Here is a 26,507-nt window from a genome sequence, read left to right as displayed (position 1 = left end):
TTTAAAAAGAATGTAAAAAGTGTTTTTTGTAAATCTACCCAATTATTTTCTTCTCATTGTTTATTTTTTATTTTTTTAATTTTTTTTTTGCGGTACGCGGGCCTGTCACTGTTGTGGCTTCTCCCGCTGCGGAGCACAGGCTCTGGACGCGCAGGCTCAGCGGCCATGGCTCACGGGCCCAGCCGCTCCGCGGCATGTGGAATCTTCCTGGACCGGGGCACGAACCCGTGTCCCCTGCATCGGCAGACAGACTCTCAACCACTGCACCACCAGGGAAGCCCTCATTGTTTATTTTAGATGCTCCCTGGTGGTCTAGTGGTTAGGATTTGATGCTCTTATTGTTTATTTTAGTGGTAATCCATTACTAGGTTTTTAATTAAGGATTCTAGTTTTTAGTAGTATATTAAAATCAATTGGTTTTATTTTCATTAGTTTCCTGAGAGACTGTCCATCTATTTGTAGATGTTATTGTTAGGAGGACGATAACCTTTTCTCTGTTAGGGGAGGGGTGAAGAAGCTAATTTTAGAGGATAGTACTTTTCTTTTTCTAATATTTATGTATGTATTTATTTATTTTGCCTGCTCTGGGTCTTCGCTGCGGCACACCGGTCTTCGTTGTGGCATGTAAGCTCTTTTAGTTGTGGCATACAAACTTCTTAGTTGCAGCCTGCACGTGGGATCTAGTTCCCTGACCAGGGATTGAACCCAGGCCCCCTGCATTGGGAGCACAAAGTCCTACCCACTGGACAACCAGGGAAGTCACAGAGGATAGTACTTTTATATTGTCTTCTGTTTGTGTTGTTGTGATGGTAGTTTTACCTGAGTAAGTAAATTATTTGAATTCACTACTTAAAAAAGATAGGATTATGTAAATATGTGAATATATAGAGTATGTCATGATAGATTTTCTCATTAGTAACTTCGGATATTATTTCTTATTCCAGAAATTTGCAGATCATAAGCAACCTATAAACCTTAGAGATTTAATGCATTTACTCTATTCTCACTTCTGCAGAAGTGAGTTTTACAGATTGAATTTCTTAACCCTACTATACTAGAGAGGTGTTTTTTTTACTTGGAATCTTCCTCAGCCACTATAAGTCTGTGTTTTAGAATTTAAAAGTTTCATCTAATAAACAATAATTCTTAGTCTCCTATAATAATTCTTATTTTAATCATCAGAGTATTCAGTGATGTGAACTCTGCTTGTTAGGCCCAGCATATTTGTTTTGTTTCCTGAAAGGTGCATTAAATTTAGAAGGTTGACTTATAACTTAAATTGCATTTGTTGAGGAATTGTTTTCATAACTAATATATCTATGTTAAAAAGCGTATTAAATGAAAAGTTTCAGTATCAATTATCAGAGTTTTCACTGTGTACCTAAATGTATTTATGGCCCTATGATCATGTAGCATCATTTTCTATTTTAAGAATGAAGCTTGCTTCTGATGTTTTTACATTTAATATAATGGATTTAGAGATATCCTGTAAATATGTAGAAAGTTGTTTTCTGTAAGAAATTTCCCAATTTAACTTTTAGATAAGTTCATTTATTGAAATCTTGAAGCTAAGGAAAAACAGGAAAATTTGATAACAAAAGGATATATTTTTCCAAAATAAATATGTTTACATAATATTGAATATTATAAAAATATTTTATTCATTATTACTACCAGTTTTCCAAACTTGAAAATACTCTACATCTTGACTTAATAAAATTTACATCATCGATGCTTTTTTTTTTTTTTTTTTGCGGTACGCCGGCCTCTCACCGTTGTGGCCTCTCCCGTTGCAGAGCACGGGCCTAGCCGCTCCGTGGCATGTGGGATCTTACCGGACCAGGGCACGAACCTGTGCCCCTGCATCGGCAGACAGATTCTCAACCACTGTGCCACCAGGAAAGCCCCATTGATGCATTTTTTAAAAATAAGTGAATGATATTTATTTATGGCTGCGTTGGGTCTTCATTTCTACGCAGGGGCTTTCTCTAGTTGCGGTTAGCAGGGGCTACTCTTGGTTACGGTTCATGGGCTTCACGGTGCCGTGGCTTCTCTTGTTGCAGAGCATTGGCTCTAGGCGCGCGGGCTTCGGTAGTTGTGGTGCACAGACTTAGTTGTGCTGCGGCATGTGGAATCTTCCCAGACCAGAGATCGAACCCATGTGCCCTGCATTGGCAGGCAGATTCTTAACCACTGTGCCACCAGGGAAGTCCCCATCAGTGCATTTTTAATGGTTACTTTACAAAATGTTCTTGTGTTACATACACAGTATTGTTACATAAGGGAGACAAGATTACATAGAAATCCTTGTTTTGATCACTTGTATTTATGTTTCATTGGGCAAGTTACTTAATTCTCTAACACTGCTTCCTCAATTATAGTAAGTTTAACAGTATTTACGTAACTTATAGTGATGTGCTAATGATGAAATGAGAGAATTCATGAAACAGTCAGCACTGATTTTGGGAAATAGTAGGTACTCCACACTGGTTTTGTTTTGTTTAAGACAATATCCATCCTCCGTTCTGATAAATGTTGACTAGGCTGATTTTTTTTTTAAATCTTTTCGTTTTGGCAGACTTTCATAACAGCCTTTTCACATCCCTCCCACTCCTACCACTATATAGTAATTTAAGCCATTTTTAGCTATGCTGTCTCAATGTGCATTTAGCCAGTAAGACTAGGAAATGGTTTAAAGGAAGGATAACTGAGATGAAGGGTAAGATAAGAATAATTACTTAAAGGTAATTTTCTTCCATTAACTTTTTTTTTTTTCTGCGGTACGTGGGCCTCTCACTGTTGTGGCCTCCCCCGCTGTGGAGCACAAGCTCCGGACACACAGGCTCAGCGGCCATGGCTCACAGGCCCAGCCGCTTCGCGGCATGTGGGATCCTCCCAGACCGGGGCACGAACCCGTGTCCCCTGCATCGGCAGGCGGACTCCCAGCCACTGCGCCACCAGGGAAGCCCCGTTAAGTTTTTTAAAATTAATTTTTATTGAAGTATAGTTGCTTTATAGTGTTGTATTTGTTTCTTGCTGTACAGCAAAGTGAATCAGTCATACGTGTACCTATATCTACTCTTTTTAAAATTTCCTTCCCATTTAGGTCATACCTGTTTTATGCATAGTAGTGTATATATGTCAGCCCCAACCTCCCAATTCATCCCACCCCGCCTTCCCTCTTCCATTAACGTTTTTTATTTTTAAAAAACCTTCAGTGTTATTTTAAAAGTGGTATTTATGTTCATTCTTGGAAAATTTAGGAAACATACATCAGTACACCACTCTTGGATAATTTTCATTAGCATTTTTGCAAATTGCTTTTCTAGCTTTACATATTTTATAGTGAAATTGTAGTATAATAGAACAGCAATGAAAAGTTGTAGGCCCTGGGTTGGGTTGATCGATTGGTCCAGCTTGAATATGTCAGACTGAGCTGTAAATATGGGAGGTAGTGTTCCAGGAGTGAAGTGTTTGAAATCGAGGATATGGAGAAAGTATATAACCAGGGAGAGGGGAGGGGTGTGGTTGAGGTAGGATGGATGATCAAGGAAGGAGTATGGTCTGTGCAGTGGGGAATAAAGAGAGACCTAGTCCAACTCTAAGCCCAGTAGTACAAGGAATCTGGGAAGGAAAACAGTCATAATATGAGAGGTTACCAGCAAAAAACAGTGTTTTTGAAGAAGAGCCATACTTCATTTAGAGGAACAGGGCAAAGGATACAAAATTCAGAGAACAGGTTGAGGATATGCTGGATTTTTGCTGGTATTATTCCAGAGATCATTGTGGTAGGTTTTCAGGAGTTATGTTTTAGAATGCTGTAGGGCAGAATTAATGTTCAAGAGTAACCAAGGAGGGCTCCCCTGGTGGCACAGTGGTTAAGAATCCTCCTGCCAATGCAAGGGACACGGGGTTCGAGCCCTGGTCTGGGAAGATCCCACATGCTGCAGAGCAACTAAGCCCGTGCACCACAACTGCTGAGCCTGCGTTTTATAACCCATGAGCCACAACTACTGAGCCCACGTGCTGCAGCTACTAAAGCCGCGTGCCTAGAGCCCATGCTCTGCAAGAAGAGAAGCCACAGCAATGAGAAGCCCGCTCATCACAACAAAGAGTAGCCCCTGCTAGCCACAAGTAGAGAAAGCCTGCGTGCGACAATGAAGACCCAATGCAGCCAAAAATAAAAATAAACAATTAAATAATTAAAAAAAAGAATAACCAAGTATTTTGTGTTCATACTTTCCTTTGCTAGAATTGGAGCTCTCTTTTTATATTGGCATTATTTCAGAGATACTTGTAATTGGTGGTGCTATATTTCAGTCTCAGCAATAGGAGATGATGCAACAAAGGATTTTATGTTTTGACAAAAGGAGTGGCACAAAAGTTTTTGGATGGGGATTGGGAGCTGGGGAGAGAACCTGTGTATTGAATAGCTAAAATAGTTCAGTGGATAGGCAGTTTTTTTTTTTTTTTTTTTTTTTGCGGTGCACGGGGCTCTCACTGTTGTGGCCCTCCCGTTGCGGAGCACAGGCTCCAGACGCGACACGCAGGCACAGCGGCCATGGCTCACGGGCCTAGCCGCTCTGCGGCATGTGGGATCCTCCCGGATCAGGGCATGAACCCGTGTCCCCTGCATTGGCAGGCGGACTCTCAACCACTGTGCCACCAGGGAAGCCCTGGATAGGCAGTGTTAATTAAAAAGTTAACGTAGGTTCATACAAATCTCCCTTCTAAGAATGGTATCACTGTGAAGTATAATAGAAGGCATCCTAGGTGCTTCATCAGTGTTTCTATTTTCAGTTTTAGTCACAACCCTTAGTATGTGAAGAACCTTTGGATACCTCTGTGATAACAGTTTTGTCATATGTTAAAATAATATTCATCTTTTTTTCTTCATGGGATTATAGTGAAAATAGAATGACACAATGTATTTGAAAACTTCTGTTGTATTGCAGTTACATGTAATAGGCACTTACAGAGTTTCCACTGAGTGTAAAACACAGTGAATCAGTAAATAATGATTCAGCCACTATCTATAATCAGAAGATCAATAATAAAATTTCTAATTTTGTCTAAAAGGTTTACCTTGAAGCTTCATTACTTTGATGACTAAAGTAAATGTTGGGTTAACTTTTGAAAATAGTCTGGCCTAAATATTTTTTTGACTGTATATTAATTTTTTAGTAGGTTTATTGAAATATTTTTATGTGGTAATATTTACCTATTTTAAGTATACATTTTAACATAACTGTTCCCTCATGTCCCTTTGCCTTAAGTCCCCACTCCTGACCCCTGATCTCTCTTCTGTCAAAATAGTTCTGACTTCCCTAGACTTTAACATAAACAGACTCACACAATATATAGTCTTTTGCGTTTGCCTTATTTTTTTAGCTTTTTTCCCCCTTTATTTTGTTCATCCATTGACCATGTGATAGACAAATATTTAAGTTGATTCTCCTTTTTGAAATTTATGGATAATGCTTTTCTGGACATGTGGATACAAATCTTTGTGTTGAGTATCTTTAGTAGATGCCTTGGAGTTGAATTGCTGGTGTGTATGGCAATTATGTAACATAATTATATAATTAATAGCCAAATTTTGGGGCATAGCACCTGGGGAATTAGATTGCTTACTTATGTTTGTGTTTGAACAGACAAAATCTTCTATTGAAGATTTTGGTTGTGCCCCTTAATCTACTTCCTTGATGGTCATTAATTCAAACACATGCTGTGGTTAAAGAGGAGCTCAACCCTGCCTTCTTCTTGACAGATTTTTAAATTTTAGCTATGCTCTCATGTAAAATATCCCCTCTCCAGGTTTCAGCAGAGCTCCCCAGTCTTTATCAAAACTCAACTGCAGTAAAAATTAGGGTAGATTGCTTAGTATACTCCATCTTCCAGGTAGTCTAAACCTGCACTGTTCAGTAAGGTAGCCCTAGCCACATGTGACTGTGGAGCACTTAAAACGTAGCTTGTGTGAACTGAGATCTGATGTAAGTGTAAAATACACACAAATATTGAGGACTTAGTATAAATAAGCCTAAAATACTGCATGAATTGTTTTTGTTGATTGCACATTGAAATGATATTTTCATATATATATGTATTTGAAAATATATTAGTAGAATTTACCTGTTTTTCTTCACTTTGTAAATGTGTCTAACAAAATTTAAAATTACATATTGGATCACATTTGTAGTTCATGTTGATTCTCTAGAATAGGACAGCTCTAAACTTACCTTCAGATGAATCTACAGATTAATTATTTATACTCTGTTGTTTTAGCCTGTCATAGAAAGTGATACTAAAGTGTACATAGGCCACTTGTAGGACTCCAAATTAAATGACTGCATTTATTGTATCAGTGGTAATAATGCAATTATGGACATTCACATAGTGAATACTGGCTTATTTAACTCATTATCTTTTGCTTGGCTCCTAGAAAGCTTTATCTCCTCTGACAACCATAAATGCCATTAGGTAACCAACATTTGTGTACTCAGTCATACCTCTGGATTTATTGTGAAACACATACAATCTAGAATATGTACAGATATCCTCATATCTTATAGTCTAAGAAAATATATAATTTCTGTTTCATTTGGAATGCAGTTCAGTTTGATGTATCTTTTGGGGAACATATTTTTTTTTCTATGGAGCACATGTTTGGGAACCTTTCCCTATAGAGAAAATAAGTAATTGTGGGAAAAGTTTATAGGATAGCCTGCCATATTCCCACATAATACGGGAATTACTTATTTTTTAACAGAATAGTCTTGGTTGATCGTGTCACACGTGAAATCTGTAATTACAGAAACCATTACATTTATTAATTTATTTTTGATTGTATATTACATACATATCCTTTCATTTATAACTCCTCACATGATAGCTTGCTATCATTTTGAAAATATATTAGTAAAATTCATGTTTCTCTTCAGTTTTAAAATTCAGCTAACAGACATTTATAAATTCTTAAGGATTTTGTAGTTTTTAAGAAAAAGATTTAAAAAGAAAACTGCATCAGTTGGAATTAATTAAAATCTTTAGATTTATTTATAAATAAGTTTCATTAAAATGCTAAGTGAAGTGAACAAATATAAATCATTTTTAAATGTTTGAGTCATAATTTAGTGTTTTAGTGTGCAACCAAATAATTCTGGATACAAAAACTGTTATAGGTAACCCTCTCACTCTGAAAATGAAGAAAACAATACATTGTACTACAGAAAGAGGTAGAGCTGGTCTGTCTAATATGGTAGCCACCAACTACATGTGGCTGTTGAGCCCTTGAAATGTGGCTAGTCCCAGTTGAAATGTGCTATAAATATAATATACAAACTAGATTTTAAAGACTTAGTATGAGTAAAAGAATGTAAAAATCTCAACTTAAATTACTGCTTACTTGTTGAAATTATAACCTTTAGATATATTAGCTTAAAATATATTTTAAAATTTCACCTGTCTTGTTTTTCCTTTTTTTATGTGGCTACGAGAAAGTTTAAATTTTCATTAGTTTCATTAGTTAAAATACAATTCTAAAAAATATTCAAGCAATGCAAAAGAAGGCAGGGAACGAGGAATAGAACAAAAATAATAATAATTATTTTTAACACAAGTCAATCTTTATTGAAAACCGCAGTATTAATACATAACAATTCTTGTTACAATAAACATGCTTTTAAGAATTTTAAATCTGAGCTCATCTACTCATCAGATTGCATAAAAAATTAAAATAGTACGAATTTACACATAATGGAATTGGCTCAGGATGGGTGTTCCATTCCTTTGTATTGATTGACACCTTAAGTTCAATGCAGAGGTGAGGGGGACCTTTAACACTGGAAGACAATGCTGACTTAAGTTTTAAAAAAGTACTATGAGAACGGTCTAAAAAAAAAAAAACAGTATTCCAAAATCGTTTAAAAAAAAACAAAAAACAATTTCCTAGTCAGTAACAGTGGCTCCCTGGGGTCTCCCTTGAGTGGCCATCACAGTAACCCCACCAGGAGCACATGAGAGCTGGCCTCAGGTCCAGCCCAATTAGTCTACGGACCACTGGTCTGCACGAGGACCTACAGGAGACTCCAACAGGGCTCAGGAGGCCAAGCCAAGACACTTGTCATCTCCAACACACCAATCCTGGGAGCACAGCATCCCCTGAAGCTCACTGCAGGCTCCCTGCACAGAGATGACAGCCTCTGCTCCATCTCCCTGTCCCAAGTGACTTGACATTTGATCCCGGGGATTCAAATAAGATTACCCCAGAGGTTTTCTGTTCAAGTGAATAGGGTGGAGGTGATAAACAGAAAACTAGTAGTAAATTGATAGACTCAACCAAATTAATAAGTACAATAAATGCTAATGACTTAAAACAGTCCAATTAAAAGACAGAGAATGTCAGAATGGATAAAACAGAAGATCCAAGCATATATGGTCCACCAGAAATTCACTTTAGATACAAAGACACAGATAGGTTGAAAGTAATGAACAGAAAAAGATAAAATGTGTAGAGTAGCCATATGAGAGTTGATGTGGCTAAGGTACTCTACAAGAAAGTATTAACAATCAGAAAAAAAGTGGGACAGTTCTGGCATAACAGTGACAAATATATGTGTACCTAATAGCATAGCTTCAAAATACATAAGCAGAATTTTACAGAATGACAGATTTTGTATAGAAAATTTCACAGTCATAGTTGGAGGTTTTAATATCCTTCCTTCAGCAGTTGGTAGAACAACTACATAAAAAGCTAGCAAAGACATTAAAGATCCGAAAAGCTATCAATCACCTTGATTTAATTAATACGTATGGAACACCTAAATAAATTTCAAAGCATGGATATAATACAAGAGTATATTCTTGGAACGTAGTGGAATTAAATTAGAAATCAATAACAGTATGATGTCTGGGGAAAACACCTTAAATGTTTAATATTAAACAGTACACTTCTGGAAAATTGGTAGGTCAAAGAAGAAATCATAAGGGAAATTAGAAGTCATTTTGAACCGAATGATAATGAAAATATAGCACATCAGAATGTTAGTGCCTGAGAATGAATGTTGGTTTAGAGAGAAATTTATAAGTTTAAATACTTACATAAAGGAAAGAAGGAAAGTAAAATCAGTGACCTAAGGTTCCACCTTAAGAGAGAAAAAGAAGAGCAAATGAAACCCAAACTAAGAACAAGACAGGAAATAAAGATAAGAGTAGAGCATTAAAATAGAAAATAAAAGGTAAAAAGTGAATACACTGAGAATTTCTACCTTATCAGATTGTCTTTCATTCCCTTCTCTTCCTGTATTGACAACATATCCATTTGGTGAACTTGTGGAGGAGTATGCACTCTCAGACATTGTCTGTTGGAATACAAAATGGTGCAACCTCCTATAGTAGGGAATTTAGCAATTTCTAGCTAAATTCATATTCATTTACTCTTTTTTTTAGAAGATGTTGGGGGTAGGAGTTTATTTATTTTTGCTCTTTTGGGTCTTCATTTCTGTGTGAGGGCTTTCTCTAGTTGTGGCAAGCGGGGGCCACTCTTCATCGCGGTATGCGGGCCTCTCACTATCGCAGCCTCTCTTGTTGCGGAGCACAGGCTCCAGACGCACAGGCTCAGTAGTTGTGGCTCACGGACCTAGTTGCTCCACGGCATGTGGGATCCTCCCAGACCAGGGCTCGAACCCATGTCCCCTGCATTAGCAGGCAGATTCTCAACCACTGCGCCACCAGGGAAGCCCCTCATTTACTCTTTGATCCAGTAAATCTTATTTCTAGGAATATATCCCAAACATAGATTGGCATAAATACAAAATGACATGTGCACAAGGCTGTAGTCATAGCAGCCCCATTTATAATAACAAAAGACTGAAATAACCCATCAATAGAGTTGTGACTGAGTAAAACGTTGATCTACCCAATGAAATATTTTATAGGTATACAAGCAAATAAACAATATCTTCTGTGACATGATGGCCAGTATACATATTATGAAATAAAAATAAGGTATAGAAAAATTCATAAAGTATGTTATTTAACTAAATATATATATATTGTATATGTGCATTTCTGTTTGATTTTTTTTTAACCTAGGGATTAACCAAAAACTAATCCATCATAGGGAACAAGGATGGAAGGAATAGCTAGAGTTCTGTGAATATATTTGTTTTTTAGGTATGACTTTGAAACTATGTAAATGTTTTATGTAATTTTAAAACAAGTTTGAATCTTTAAAAACTAAGATCCTAGGGCTTCCCTGGTGGTGCAGTGGTTGAGAGTCAGCCTGCCGATGCAGGGGACACGGGTTTGTGCCCTGGTCCGGGAAGATCCCACATGCCGCGGAGTGGCTGGGCCCGTGAGCTATGGCCGCTGAGCCTGCGTTTCCGGAGCCTGTGCTCCACAACGGGAAAGGCCACAACAGTGAGAGGCCCGCGTACTGCAAAAACAAAACAAAACAAAAGATCCTAAAAGTGAAAGCAAAATGAAACAAAGAAGCATAAGTGTATAGTATAACCGTAGGAAGGAACTATTTTAAGTGACTTTATAACACAGTAACTTGATTATACATGCCTAGTAGGTTATACCTTAAGGACAAAAGAGCAACATAAGAACAATGTTTTCATTAATCACAGTGTTGGTATTCTTGTTCCTAGATTGTTGTATATGTATTGTGCAGCAAAGTAAATGGATTTGTGTTGGTGTCATTGTTTAACAGGATCTTCAATATGGGAGAAATGAGATAGGGATATAAGATTGATGTCGTTTAAAAAAAATGTAGAATTTTATTTGGAAGTATCAAGACATACTAACTCTGACCAGTATATCTGACCAGCTCAGGAGTGGTGAGCACTCCTAGAACCCAGATTGTTGTCTCTGAAAGCTATTTCTTATTGAGAAGTATATATGGATATATGGTTGATTTCAGGTCTGAGGCAGGAGTTGGACAAGATGACCCTGGGGTATTTTGTTATTCTGGAAGCAAGGAAGCTATCAAAGACTACTAAGGTCATGTCTAGAAGACTCAGAAACTAATTGAAGAGGCTCTCACTGGCCAAAGGTGGGAAATTTGAAAGCAATAGGAATAAAAACTGCAGTGATTTGAAGCATTACTACATTTATTTAAATCCAAGAGTTTTTAATAGTGATCCCTCCCCTAAAAACCTCTCATTTACCATTCTGGGACGTTAGGATACTAACTCATTACAGTCTGTTTTCCATGGCCTTCCATATCTGTGGAGTCAACCAACCATGAATTGAAAATACTTGGGGGGGAAGGGGGTGGATTTTAGAAAGTGAAATTTGAAATTGCCCAGCACTGATAACTATTTGCATAGCGTTTACATTGTATGTACAGTTATTTACATGGCATTTACAATGTATTAGACATAATCTAAAGATGATTTAACGTACATGGGGGGGCATAGGTTATACACAAATACTGCGCCATTTTAAATAAAGGACTTAAACATCGTGGATTTTGGTGTCCATGAGTGTGAACTGAGGGTGGAGGGGTGGTGGTCCTGGAACCAGTCCCCTGCAGATATTGTGAGGGGCAACTGTATTTGAAAAACTCATAAAAATCAAGCATTTACTTTTCCTTTCCTAAACAAACTACCTCTTGGATACTGAAGATTTGATGAGGGGAATTTTCACTTATTAGACATATTCCAGATAGTAAATGAAGGAATGATAAAATTTGTGTATCACTATTATGCAACTGTCAGTGAAGTAGTGGATTTAGGCAATATTTGTCATTGGCTGCTATTACCACAGAAAGATACATGGTAATACATATATGCCTCAATGACGAACACGGTACAGTGTGAGGTTGTCTTCTCTATCAGTTCGGAATTTAAGACTCTAGATTCAACAATTACAGAAAATACAGGGACAGAGGAACATGTTTAAAAATGCCACAGAAGTGTATAATCAGCAAAATACAGGTAACTGAAGACTGGAACGAATGACTTGACTTCTTTAACAAGAAAGTTGCAGGAGGAAAAGAGATGGTAGAACCTATATAGATAAAAAGATGTAAGAATCATGTCAACCAGTTGCAATTTGTGGAACTTGTTTGGGTCTTAATTTGAACAAACTGAAAAGGAAAAAAAAAGACTATCCTGGGAAACTTGAATGATGACTGATAATGAATAATTTTGCAGAATTAACAATTTTTTTAGTATAAAGAAGATTGGCCATGAGGTGAAATTGTTGAAACTAGATGATGGACACATGGGCATCCATTGTTATTTCTCTATATAATGAAAAGTTAAGGGCTTCCCTGGTGGCGCAGTGGTTGAGAATCTGCCTGCTAATGCAGGGGACACAGGTTCGAGCCCTGGTCTGGGAAGATCCTACATGCCGTGGAGCACCTAGGCCCGTGAGCCACAACTACTGAGCCTGCGTGTCTGGAGCCTGTGCTCCGCAACAAGAGAGGCCGTTATAGTGAGAGGCCAGCGCACCGCGAGTAAGAGTGGTCCCCGCCTGCCACAACTAGAGAAAGCCCTCGCACAGAAACGAAGACCCAGCACAGCCAAAAATAAATAAATAAACAAATGTGGGGTTAAAAAAAAAAGTTAAAACTAAAAAAGGACAATTAGATTTTTCAAGATATCTTTTCTTGTATCCAAAATCTGTCAGTAATCTAGCATACTAAATAGTTGAAGAATTATTTATGAATTTAAGTGTTTGTGTCTTTCACTCTCTTGTGGTGGAGAACCATAGATTAAAAGATGAGATCAGTTAAATAGTGGTGATTTTCATTTGAGGGGCTCTGTGGATATTTATTAAATTCGAGCATTATAGTTGACCTAATCAGAATTAAGAGAGCAAAACAGTTTTTGTTGATAGGGTTTTTTTTTTTTTTTTTTTTTTTTTTGGGGTAGCGGGCCTCTCACTGTTGTGGTCTCTCCCGTTGCGGAGCACAGGCTCCGGACGCGCAGGCTCAGCGGCCATGGCTCACGGGCCCAGCCGCTCCGCGGCACGTGGGATCTTCCTGGACCGGGGCACGAACCTGCGTCCCCTGCATCGGCAGGCGGACTCTCAACCACTGCGCCACCAGGGAAGCCCATTGATAGGGTTTTGATAGAAGGAAAAATTCATTCCATGAGTTTGATTGATGAAAAAATGCGTACATTTAAATCCAGTCTTGTAAAATCTTTCTTCAACTGAGAAAAACAAATACAGTTAAGTGTACCAACTGTTGGTTTCCTTTTTTTGGCTGAACAAAGGGGAAGTCCTTAGGTGTAGCACAAGGCATACCTAATAACTCTGTGCTCCAGTGACCCCTTGTGCCTATGATGAAAAGGTATCGTTAGTTTCTCTTTAAAAAATTGGGGTATCCCCTTCTAAGAGCTCCTGGAAACAAAACATTTGCAAGTTTATAAATAAGTTCCATATCTTAAACTTTCTGGGACCTGACATTTATGTCCTTTTCATTTTAGGGCATGTTCTTCTCTTTCAGCTGAAGTTGGTACGTAACCAGTTATATGGCATTTGGGGAGTGTGTGTGTGTTTAATTTCAGGTTGTTAGTGTTTCCATAGCTCTTTCCTCACCCTCACTTTACTTCCACATTTGTCTTTTCAAAGCAAAAAATGGGAAGGGTGGAGTTGGCTATGTCAAGGGACTTACATTCTTTCTTTCTCTTTCTCAAGGAAAAAGGATCCTGGGATCAACCCATACCATGATAATGTATAATTGCAGAAATTTCTGGCCCGTGAGAATATATGATTGCCATCCCATTATTTTATTCTTTACCCCAAAAGGCATATGAAGCTTTATAGTAGAATACCAATAAGTATAATACTATTACATCATTCCTTTGGGAGAAGGCAGTGGCATAGTTTTCCATCACGCTCATTCCTCCTTCTTTACCTTTTCAGTTAAATTTTCTACTTACAATTTTTTTTTTAAATTAGAGTAAAATTTACTTTTTTTGGTGAACAGTTCTTTGAGTTAGGACAATGGCATTGTAGGGTAACCTTTACTACAATCAACATGTATAACAGTTGAATCACTCTCCCATAGAATTTCCTTTTGTTACCACTCCTTTGTAGTCAAACCTTCAAATCCTCCACCCCCTTTAACCCTGGACAATTAATAATCAATTCTCAGTCCTTGTTTTGTCTTTTCCCAAATGTCATGTGAATAGTACCATATAATAGATAACCTTTTGAGTCAGGCTTCTTTCAGTTATCCTGATGCATTCGAGATTTATCCATATTGTTGCCTGTATCAGTAGTTTCTTCCTCTTTATTGCTGAGAAATATTTCATTATATGGATATACCATAGTTTGTTCATCCATTCCCTGTTTGTGTTGTTTGTAACTTTTGTCTATTAAAAGTAAAACTGCTCTAAACATTCATATACAGGCTTTTGTATAAGTACAAGTTTTATTTCACAAGGCTGAAATTTTAGCCATACTGTTAGGTATGCAGTAATATCTCATTGTGCTTTTTATTTGCATTTCTCCAATGACTAATGATTTTGAGTATCTTTTCATTAGCTTATTTGCCACCTGTATATCTTCTTCGGTGAAGTATCTGTTCAAATCTTTTCCTATGTTTTTCGATTGCTTTGTTTTCTTTCTCTTGAATTTTGGCAGTTCTTTATATATCCTGGATACAAGTCTTTTGTCAGATAAACAATTTATAATTTTTTTTTGTCCTGTCTGTGGCTTTTCATTTTCTTAACATTGTCTTTCTCAGAGCAAAAACTTTAAATTTCGATGACATCTAAATAATTACATTTTTTCATTTATGTTTTGTGCTTTTGAAGTCATTTCTAAGAATTATTTGCCACAAAGACTTTCTTCCAAAAAGTTTTAGGTTTTACGTTTAACTTTATACCTGTTTTGGCCTAAGTTTTGTATATGGTGTTAAGTATGGATTGAAGGGTTTCCGGGGGGGGGGTTGTTTTGTTTTGTTTGCATAGGGGTGTCCAGTTATCCCAGCATCATTTGTTGAAAAGGTTATCTCCTTTGAATTGCATTTGTACAGTTGTCAAAAATCAGTTGTCAGTTCTATATGGATCTGTTTCTGGACTTTATTCTCTTACATTGATTTGTGTGTCTTTTGTCACTACCACACTGTCTTGATTAATGTAGCTTTGTAATGCATCTTGAAACCAATTAGTGTGAGTCATCCAACTTTTTTCTTCTTTCTTGAAGTTGTTTGGTCTATTCTATATCTTTTTGCCTCTTATATAAATTTAAGAGTCTGCAAAAATCCTGCTGCGATTTTTATTGGAATTGCATTTAGTTTATAGATCAATTGGGGGGAAATTTGACTTTAAGAATATTGAATCTTTAGAGTAACAAACACAGTGTATCTGTCCTTTTATTTATTTAGACCTTCATTTTTTTAAAATGCGTGTTTTGTAATTTTCTCATACACGTCCTAAACTTATTTTGATCAATTTCTGCTACTTTTTATTTTCTTAAAATACTGCTAACTGCTTTGATGCGAATCAGGAGTGTATGGCGTTATATATTCTCTTCCCACCGAAGACTCCAGAAACCAAGGTACTTCTCTCAGGTTTCTGGGCTCTGGTGCTTAGTCTCAGCTTCAGTCAGAGATCAGACTCTGTCAAACTGGATTGCTGGCCCACCATGATAGAAAGAGTCCATTATTTATTTATGGTTGACTTCTGTTAGGGATAAAGGTATATTTGGTCAGAATGCACATACAGTCTCAAAGGTGCAAGTTGTTTGTTTTTTTGAGAGGAGGGATATTCCTCATGTTTATTTTCTCATAAATTTAAAAATTCATACTTTTATCTGACAGATGGAACTATCCTTTATAGTTGAAGTAAGGTAAAGTCTTAATGGTAACTATGTGCTTTTTAGACATGACTCAGCAAATTCATAATAAAACCTATTGCTAGCCACAGTATCCTTGAGGCAGAAAGAAAAGTACAATTATAAATTTATTGCTAAAAAATTAATTGGGGGGGCCTCCCAAAGTACAACAAATTGGCTTTACAGTTTTTACATAGATCCACTAATAGATTTTCTAGCCCTATGAGGTAGATGGCCTAAAACTAGGTCCCTGGAAATAAGCAAAGGTATATTCCATATTTTGATCATTGCTTGGTAGGTTATCCTCTTTATGTTTACAGAAAACACCACACAGGGCTCTCTATTCTCGAAAACACATGAAAGATAATTTGGCAGCCCAGGAAATTTAAATGGTTTCAGACTCAATTTAAGATCAAAGGATCTGAGGCCAAGGAAGTCCAGATGATCTCCACAAAGTAAGTGTCAAGGATCTCTGGTGATAATTGTGTTTTGGAATACAGCATATATGGGTGAGACACCTAATAATAATTGTGCAATGACCCTTTGTAATGACACCTGCTATCCTTTAATACAGGTATCAGCCAAGTATATGATAGGGATGAAGCATAATGAGGTCATTCTCCTATGCCTGGAGTAATTCTTGTATCTAAAATGTTTGACAAGGATAGTAAGCCCTAGTTTTCAATTCAAAAAATAAAAATAAAAAGACTTGGGAATCTTACGGTTTTCTTTCTGCAGTAGAAAAAATATAATAAATATCTACCTCAAAATGAGTGCACAGTTTTAGTATGAGTACTTATCCTGATAGTGAATATTCTGGTACCATTATTTAAAAATTCTGTTAGTTTTAGTTATAATTTCAGATGACTTAACTGCTTAAGTGCTGTTGATGTCTCAAAAGCTAGGTGGCTGAAATTTCTTTCCCCAGTGCTCTTCATAACACTCTACACTGGCACTGTCTTGAGACCTTAGGTTGGTAGGAAAAGCCTTGTATAATTGTCCAAATACAAATTCTGATATCGAATACTGTGTTAGTTAACTGGAAGTGTAGTAGTATTAAAGAAGGACTGATTAACTTTAAGTAATACACTAGTAGTGAATTTTGACAGTGACTAAAAACAGTTGTTTCATTCTGATGGTCTAACTTTTTTAAAAAAATCATTGAGTAATGTTTTATTGTATGGATGTACCACAACTTGTTTATCTGTTCACCTATTGAAAGACATTTTGGTTACTTCCAAATTTTGGCAATTATGAATAAAGCTGGTGTATAAATGTTATAGAATATGTGTTAAATACATTAGCCATTTGCATGAGAGTTTTCTAAAATACATTTCTGTATCATCTTAGATGATTCTGGATATAAATTAAGACTTTTTCTGCATCACTCATTAAACATATTTATTACAAACTAGTAATAGAGGGGACAAACATTAAATATACACAGACATATTTTATCTGTGTCAAATGGTACAAAGTATATGGTGCTATGAAAGTAAATGATAGAGGGTTTTTAAAAAAACGTTTTGCATATATTTTTCAATTAAACAAATGCCCATTTAATATAAATTATAATACAGTGATACTATTTTCTGACCAATTTTGAGTCCTAGGGTGAAAGATTTTCTAAAGTCTTCATGAAACTTTTTTATAGTTTTTAGAATGCTATGGAAGCATGTCTTCAGAGGCTCTCTCCTTGTTTTGCTTTTATAATCTGCTTTAGACTTGGAAACTAGATAATGGTATTATTATCTTTATACTAGTGTCAGTAAGGTCTGACACAAGATGAGAGAGTTTACCTTTGCATAAAGTGCATTTGCCTGTAGGGGATGGAATTTGTAACATCTTCCTTGGCTCCTTAGGAGCCTTTTAGCTCGTTTTTTTTTTTAGTTCTGTCGTATTTCAGATGGATAGCAGTGCTATTGTCCTACATAAAAATAATATATTTAGAACACAGTACATTTTTGCTCAGATATATTTGTTTCTGCCTTTCAAGGTACACTTTCCTCTGTTACTTAGTTTTCTTCATTGATAAAATAAGTAGCATGCTTCTCAATCTCAATTAATTAAATATTTTATTAACATACACTTGAACAGTTAGATCGAGAAACAGAAGTGTATTTTAATTTTACGACTCAGTTACCAATGCCCCAGTGCTGAGTTCTTTATAAATAGTATAAAGAAAGGACATTCACCACTGCTTTACATTGTTATAGCAAGTCTTCATTTCTATGGTAACTTTCTTAAAAATCTATTTCAGAAGGTAAATGGAGGAAATTAACAGTACAAAAAAAAAAAGTAAAAGCAGAAGTAGTTTTCAGTACTGTGAAAATAAGGAATAAAAGTACTTGATTTTTTAATTCAAAGTATCAGAGAAATATATTTTACCTCTGGCCAACTCTTTGAGAAGTTACTTAACTGGAAAACCAAATCTGAAAAGAAGAGTATCAGTGATGATTTTGAGCTGCCTCAGCTACGTGAAAGGTTAACTGCCTATTACACTGTCTTCTGGAGCCCAGTTAAAGAAAGACCGCATGGTTATAGACAAGAACATAGTATAGTCTCTGTTATAGATAGGGGGAGGAAAGACCCAGTTTTTTATTATGTTCTTTTACAAGAAGGAAGGAACAAAGCATCTTGTAGCTGGAAGAGAAAGCTATGAAAGGGGTCACTGGATTTGGAGTTGGTAGCAGTAATAGCGGCAGAAAAGTTTTGAGAATGGCTTGCCAGTTGGTTGATTGAAAGTAGAAGACTGCCAGCATAAATTTTCAAAACTGTGGAGCTCTAGGACCGAGCTTAAGAGGCTAATAATCAATTGCTAAGGAAAAAAAAAAAAAAAACTAACATACTTAGTAAACGACTGATACTCACATTGTGTTGTAAGATTTCCAACCTACTTTTAAAAGTACTCCTAGAATTGGAATGCTATATTATGGGAGCTTCTGCATTTGACCTCTTTTCTATAAAAACATTAATAGTTAATTCAGTTTCTAATCATGTCTCAAAAGACCAAAACCAGAATTGAGTCTTCTCTAAACAAATTATGTTGGGGATTTATTAACAAGCATTTGTAGTATTCAGGACTTTGCATTTAACTTAGGTTTTTCTTTGTTATATATTTAGTTGCTCTCCCTCTCCTTTAAACTCTTGAGTTACATCCTAATGCCTTCAGTTTTGTAAACTATTCCCAGGAATCCCTTTTAACCCATAGAAGAGCTCTCTTCATTAATTCATTCCTGTGCTTTAAAAGCATCCCCAGAGTTTGTGCTCCTGGAAAGCTTTTTCCTCCTTGTTTGGTAAAGCTCCTTCTCTCTCTTCCTCATCTTTTATATTGTCTAGAAACTACTGTGGTCTCTAAAATGCCTCCTTACGCTAAAAAAGAGCTGAACTGATGGTGTTTGTCCTTTTTAGCCATTTTCAGTTGTGTATCATTTGAATAATTGTCCAAAAGCTGTAAATTGCTTAACTTCTCTACGCCTTAGTTTTCTCTTTTGTAAAACCTTACCCAACACATTGTAAGCCCTCAAATTTTAGCTGCTGCTATCATTACTAATGTTATAGACTTGGTGTTTGTGTCCCCCCAAATTCATATGTCCTAACTCCCAATGTGAAGGTATTTGGAGATGGGGTCTTTGGGAGATAATTAGGGTTAGGTGAAGTCATGAGGCTGGGACCCTCATGATTGGATTAGTGCCCTAATAAAAAGAGACTGTCTGTGCTCCCACAAAGAAGAGGTCATGTGAGCACACAGTGAGAAGGCACCTTGTCTACAACCAAGGAGAGAGTCCTCCAAATAAGCAGACCTTGCTCTATTCAGTCTTCCAGCCTCTGGAACTGTGAGAAAATAAGTTTTTGTTGTTTAAGGTATTTTGTTAAGGCAGCACAAGCAGACTAAGACAGTCATCATCATCAATGATATTATGTTAAATACTATGCATAATTTATCCAAAAGATAGTAGTATATATACTGAATTATATAATGTAATAAGGAACTTTGAAGATGATGGGAATATAATTCTTTTTCATTAGATATAAAGAAGGTAATTGTAACTTAAGCATCTTTGAATAGTTTGCATTTCTTGATGCATCTTGTTAGTCACCAAGTAGTAGGTAAGTAATTCATAGAGAAGAGGAGTAAGCAATATAGATATTGAAAGCACGCTTAGTCTCTTATTAAACAATATAGATACTGAAAGCAAGCTTGGTCTCTTTTATTTTACTATTTGCTATCTTTGTTTGACCCTTTTTCTCATTTTGCCCCCTAGGGCTCTAACTTGCAGACTCATTGTGGAAAATCTTAAGGCCATTTTAAGTGTGTGGTTTTTCTACCTTTACGCCACAAAGGAGTCAGCTACCCAGACATCCCTCTTTATTCAAGTGATTTATCACTTGCTCTGTGCATCACCTTGTAGGGACTATGCTGCTGTGTAACTGTGAAGCCTCTTAGAAGCTATCTTATTGTTTTCATTGATTCCATCATTTACTAGGTGTTTGACCTTAAGCAACTAATTTCTCTGTATCTCAGTTTCTGCTTCTGAAAAAGTTGATCCTAATAGTGCCTACTTACAGGGTATATGTAATGATTAAATGGCTTAATATATGGACATAGCAGGCACTATTGAAGTGTTAGCTGTTTTCGTTGTTACTGGTATTGCTTTTATTTCCATTATCAATAATACTGGTTAACTCTGATAGAGGTTTGAATGCCCCTTGGGAAATGAATGATTATCTGTGATCCCCAGACTATTTTAGAATTTTCAGAACCTAGATTTATATATCACAATGTGTATTGTAATTTTACTTGTGATTGTCATTACAGTAATATACTGTTTTAGTGTGACTATGTATTGGACCCCTGTAGAATTGTCCTTATGATTTTAATTTTAGTTCACCATAGCAAATTTAATATACCTACACAGAATATTATACTTGTTTATTAAAATGTTGGATTTTATCATACCTACTAGGATGGCTGTAATAAAAAAAAGAGAGAGGAAATAGCAGAAGCCACTTAACATTGTTTCAAACTGCTTATACCTTGGATTATGTCAGACTATTTCTCAGGTTTAATTCTAAATTTACAGTTCATTATTTTCTAAGATCAACCTATTTCTTTAAAATAATTCTTAGATTTATTGATTATTGCTCAACATACCCTTTGTTTAAGCTTGGGCTAGTTCATGAGTGCCTATTAATTTTGACCCTTTTTAATGTTAATAAAAGTATAAACTTTTGAAGTAACCTGAAATTATAGTTACATTTGTTTACGTTTTTTGTAAAGTAAAATTAAAAAGAGACCTAGCTTCCTTATTTTATATAATTTACATGCAATTATTTTCTCTAATGTCTCTTTTGTCTTAACTAATAAATGAAGTCACCAAATGATTTTAATTTTTTCACAATTTCTTCCAATAATCTAGAAAACTTATTTTAAATACGACTCTAAGCCAGTAATAATAAAAACATTACTTTGTTGAATTATCGTATTCCTCTATTTCATTACTTTTATATAAAATATCTGCTTACAAAATATCTTTTGAAATAAATATGCTTTATTCATTAGAGAGGAAGGTAAACTAACCTAATCTGCTATAATTACCATTTTAATTTGATAATTTAATTTTTAACATGTATGGATTAATAAGCCATAGTTAAACATTTCTGATTTTATAAAGGCATAGGGCATTTTTTTAATGTTTTGAGTAAAACATTTACTGTATTATACTTTAAACCCCATTAATTTAGTATCTAGTTATCTACCTCCTTGAGTATTTGAGCAGAGATGACCAGGTTTTGGCCCCCCCTTGATTTCTTTTTTTGTTTGTTTATAAAAGCTATTTTAAAAGGTTATGTATGTTATTTATATATATTCTTTTTCATATTCTTTTCCATTATGGTTTATTACAGGATATTGAATATAGTTCCTTGTGCTGTATAGTAGAACCTTATTGTTTATCCATCCTATATATAATATCCAGTTTGCATCTGCTAATCTCCCTCCTCTCCTTCTCCCTTGATTTCTTATTACCAAATTATTTATATAAATTTGTAGACAGGTAAATTGTGTGAAAAAACTAGTCTGTTTTTCCCCCTACTGCTATTTTATAGAAAAATATTAAGTACCCCATAATAGAAGATTTTATGGACAAAGAAATTGGGAAAAATCTCACGGTATAAACTCCCTTGTTATTAATAACGCATAATGAACACTGGCATGTTAAAAGACTTGAGAAGACCTCTGGTAAAATTAGACATTTATTACTTATTAGTTCATGAACTTCGTGCATGACTTATTTGGCTTCCCTAATGCTTATTTATATACAAAGAAATGATGATTCTATAATATAGATTATATTTTGAGGAATGTTAGTGTAGTCTAACGCTTTTATTTTTAACATCAAAGATTCTTAGAGTCTAAGTAGTTTTAGCCTGTGGTGGCTGGTTGGTTTTGGCAGAATCAGGCCTGGGAACTCTTCGTAGCTCTCACATGACATTATGTAGATCCCCACCTTTCCTTTGCAGTAAATAAAAAGATGAGGCCTGCATTGCACTAAATTGATATAATATCAACATTATTATTATTGAAACCATGGTAAAAACTAAATTTGTCTTACATCATTTGATTTTTACAGCAGAAACAGTTGTGTGACTTTAATTTTCTTTATAAATGTCATTGAATAGAATATATTGTGAAAGAATAGGGGCTTTTCCTAGTTACTGGTCATTGTTTTATTTTGTAGAAAAATAAGAGATTGACACACACACACAACTGTCTAACTATTTATCTACCTACCTACCTGTCTGTCTACAGTCAAATCTCAAATCCTTCACTATTGTTGATAGTATGGAGGTAAATTGGCTGCATAGCAAAGAAGCAGCAGAATGTCTAGTTTTAGTTTCCTTTTGTCCCCAAGGTCCTAGCAGATTTCCTAAAACTGCCCATGACACTGTCCATGCAAGATAAACTATGAGTTTAGAAAGTTCACTTCAAGCTGAAAGTTTTAATTTTATATAAAAGGCTTTGCATTTACATTGAGTATGTCCTTTTAGATAAAGAGACGTTTATAAACCTTGGTTCTTTAGGTTCTTGGCTGAAATATTTTGTCAACAAGACCATATTACTGTCCAGGAGGGAAAAGCAAAGATAGTGCTAAGGTTTTCCTGAGCCTTAGCTTCAGTTTCCTGGAGTTTCCCAAAACCCATTTTACACCACAATTGAGAATCTTGAAAGATTTAAAGTAGTGGAGAAAGTGGTATAGTTTGAAATATTTGCATAACGCCATTTGGACCTCAGCTCAACCCATAAGGATGCATTTTTAGAAGAAGCCAACAGAGCTTCTTTTGTGCCTTCATGTGGATAACCATGAACAGAGATTAAATCCTTGAACAATGTATTTCTGTTTCCCAATTCTAATAGGTAAGCATATCTAACTAGCTTCCTAATGGGCAGTAGCACAGATATCTCAAAATCAAACATGTGTTTTAGCAGTTTGCCTCCATGTTTAAAAGTCGATGACTGCAAGAGGCAGGAGATACGTAATATTTGTTAAGCACTTTGTATGTATGCAGCACTGCAGTGAACACTAAAACAGTTCTGCCCTCAGTGAGCTTGTACCCATTATTTGATTATATACTAATATAAACTGGGGAAAAAAAACTGCTTGTAAATGTTCAAATGTTTGAATCGAAGTGGGGGTTATAAACATCCTCTAAGAACTTGAACAAGGCCAGAAGAACAAACAGAATTTAAATAAGTGGAAACTGAAACACTTCAGGTGTAAGGGAGCAAAAGATGGGTGGAAAAAAAAAAGAACAAGACAGCCTCCAGCATAACTCATAATGTAATAGGGAGGACAGCTCTATGAATGAAAAGGATGACGGTGGGGAAAGAAGAGTTGAATGATTGAATGACTTAGCATAGAAGCGTCAGCTTCAGTTTTCCAAATACATCACGCGTGTCTTGTTCCTGTTTTGATGGAAAAGCTTTCGGTCTTTCATCATTGAGTATGATTCAGCTGTGAGTTTTTCATTATTATCTTCATTAAGTTAAGGTAGTTTCATTCTATTCCTAGTTTGACTATTTTTATAATGATAGGGTGTTGAGTTTGTCAAATGCTTTTTCTTTGTCAGTTAAGATGATCATATAGTTTTCTTCATTCTGTTAATGTGGTATATAACATTGATTGATTTTTCATATGTTGAACCATCCTTGCACTGCCTCCTGTCTTTGTAATTAAAGTTTTATTGTAACAAAGCCAAACTCACTTGTTTACATATTGTCTGTGGCTACTTCGATACTACAAAGTCAGAAAGTAGTAGTTATGGCAGAGGCCATATGGTTTGCAAAGCCTAAAATATTTACTATTTGGTCCTCAGAAAACATTTCCTGACTTCTGCTTCTAGAATCATCAGTATCAACATAGTTCTTTAGTATGTCTTTAGTAGATATTCGCTGGTCTGTACTGACCAATATTGTGTAAATTGCTTTTCTTAATAAACTTACAGTTTATCTTCCTGCCATACAATAGGTAAGGGTTATAATTTGGTTAAGGAGATGTTAGATAAATAATGATTTTTAAGAGAAATATTAATTTGAATAATGAATTTGTTAATGGCTTTTCTAATTTAACTTCATGGCTTATATTTTAAAATATCACATTCTGTGTTGTTTATGGAGTTTATGTTTTCTTTTCCATAGGTGTATGTGGAATTTGATCATCTTGAGTGGGATAAACGAGAGTGGGTTAAAGTTTATGAAGATTTTTCAACCTTCTTGGTGGAATACCACTTAATCTGGGCCAGAAGGAACAACCCTAGCCAGACTCAGGGATCAAAGAGCAAACAGATTCAGTGGCCTGCATTGGTAAGATCTATATTCCTATTTCATTAAGCATTTTCAGTTGTTTGTTTTAAAAGAATAAGAGCTAAATATAAGTTTAGATTTATCTTAGTGATTATAGGTTAATATTCCTGAGGAGGCTCGGAAGTATCTGGCAGATATTTCAAAATATTGCTTTCATTTTGTTAAAGAATTCTGTGTGTCGTTTTGTTAGTACTCTTTCAGCATATTTAGTCCATAAATAGTTTATTCTGTTCAGCTAGGGGAAACATGAATTGACAACTGCTGAGAGATACTTGATTGGTTTGTATGCAGTGTGAAAGAACTGTGTTGAATGAGACTTTGTAGGTGAACTTAAGAGGGTACTTTTTATAAACCATTCAGTAGCATATAATTTTCCTTAGTTCATTAAATTCTGTCAAAATTGAGTGAGTCATTGTGGATAATAGCAGATATTAATGTGAAATTCCGGTTGACCCTTGAACAACATGGATTTGAACTGTGGGGGTCCACTTATACATGGATTTTTTTCAATAAATATATACCCCTGTACTGTACTATTTACAGCTGGTTGAATCCGCAGATGGGGGACTGCAGATATGGAGGGCCAGCTATAAAATTATATACACGTATTTTCAACTGCACGGAGGGTCAGGTCATAACCCCCATGTTGTTTAAGGGTCAACTGTGGATGTTAAGGTAATAAGTAAAATTATTTCATATCAGGAGGCATTCCATTTAAGAAAATAGTAGATTTCAATAAATTCTCAATTAGTTTGCAGAGTTTTATAAAAGAAACATACTAACAACAATATCATTAATTCTGTGGGAAAAAAGCCACATCTCTTTAACCATTGTTATCCCTGTTTTCTGGCAGGGTGTTTGGCATTTAATATTTATTCAGTTTGTTTGAATGAAATAATTTTCTTACATTAATATCAAAGAAATATGTTAAAGCCATTGAAACGTTATTTCATGTATTTGGTATATATATTATCAGGGTAGGTACTTCAGATTTTTTCAACATAAATTAACTACTTACAAGGATAGTTTTACTTGCTGAGAATTGCAGTGCTTATAAATTTTCTCTTTTAGTTAGTTAACCCTTTAAAAGTCTGAGGAGTTAAGTGGTTAAAAAGCAAAGACAGAGAGGGAAGGAGAGAGATGATGAAATGAATTAATGGCATTTTAAAAAGAAAATATAATATGGAAAGACGAAAGGTGGTACTTATGAGTTATAGTTTTGATAGGATAGTTTGAATACTCTAGGAAGATAAAGAAGATAATTTTATCCATGATAGATTAAAAAAAAATATTTGTTGAATGAATATGTTGGATTGTTAATATGAAGTTTTTAAAAACCATGACTAGCATGCTTTTTGATTCTCTAAACCTTAACTCAAAAATTGGAAAAAATCTGTAATTATCACATATATGTGAATTTTGTATGAAAAGTCTCAAAAGCAGGAAGCAGTGATATCAGTAATACCAAAAAATATGCCTTAGTGTCATAGTTAAAGAATAAACAGAACTTGAGAAAAATCTTTGCCCTTTATGAGAGAGAGTTAAAATTAAGGTGAATTCCTAACGTATATTTGTAAATTACTGATTTTGGAGAAAATTTCTATTAGGAAATACTGTTTAATAATTTTTATCATAATTTTAGAACTTTGTTTCTGTTAAATCTTTTAACCTCACAGAACTACTTGAATAAGAACCAAACTTCTTTTTAAAATTCAACTTTTTTTTAATATAAAAACAAGTACATACTATTAAAAACTTGGAAAGTGCTAAATGGTATAAACTAGAAAATCATAATCATTCTGTTTTGGCTTCCAAGGAATATCTAACTTAATTATTTGACATATTT

The 26,507-nt window shown here is 35.3% G+C and overlaps 1 protein-coding gene across 5 annotated transcripts in view; it reads left to right on the top strand.

Annotated features, from left to right (window-relative positions):
- Positions 1 to 26,507, top strand: part of JMJD1C (jumonji domain containing 1C) — a 305,528-nt gene that overhangs the window by 106,152 nt on the left and 172,869 nt on the right. For all 5 annotated transcript variants that reach the window (XR_004346113.1, XM_032607635.1, XM_032607631.1 and 2 more), the window contains exon 2: positions 24,497 to 24,661. Coding sequence is in view for 3 of the 5 variants with exons in the window: in XM_032607631.1 (XP_032463522.1) it covers positions 24,497 to 24,661 (165 nt within the window). In the remaining 2 variants the exon portion in view is untranslated. The remainder of the gene's footprint in view (positions 1 to 24,496; positions 24,662 to 26,507) is intronic.

Source organism: Phocoena sinus, chromosome 16, assembly GCF_008692025.1.
Source record: "Phocoena sinus isolate mPhoSin1 chromosome 16, mPhoSin1.pri, whole genome shotgun sequence".
Taxonomy (NCBI): domain Eukaryota; kingdom Metazoa; phylum Chordata; class Mammalia; order Artiodactyla; family Phocoenidae; genus Phocoena; species Phocoena sinus.
This window is presented reverse-complemented; position numbering and strand designations above follow the sequence as displayed.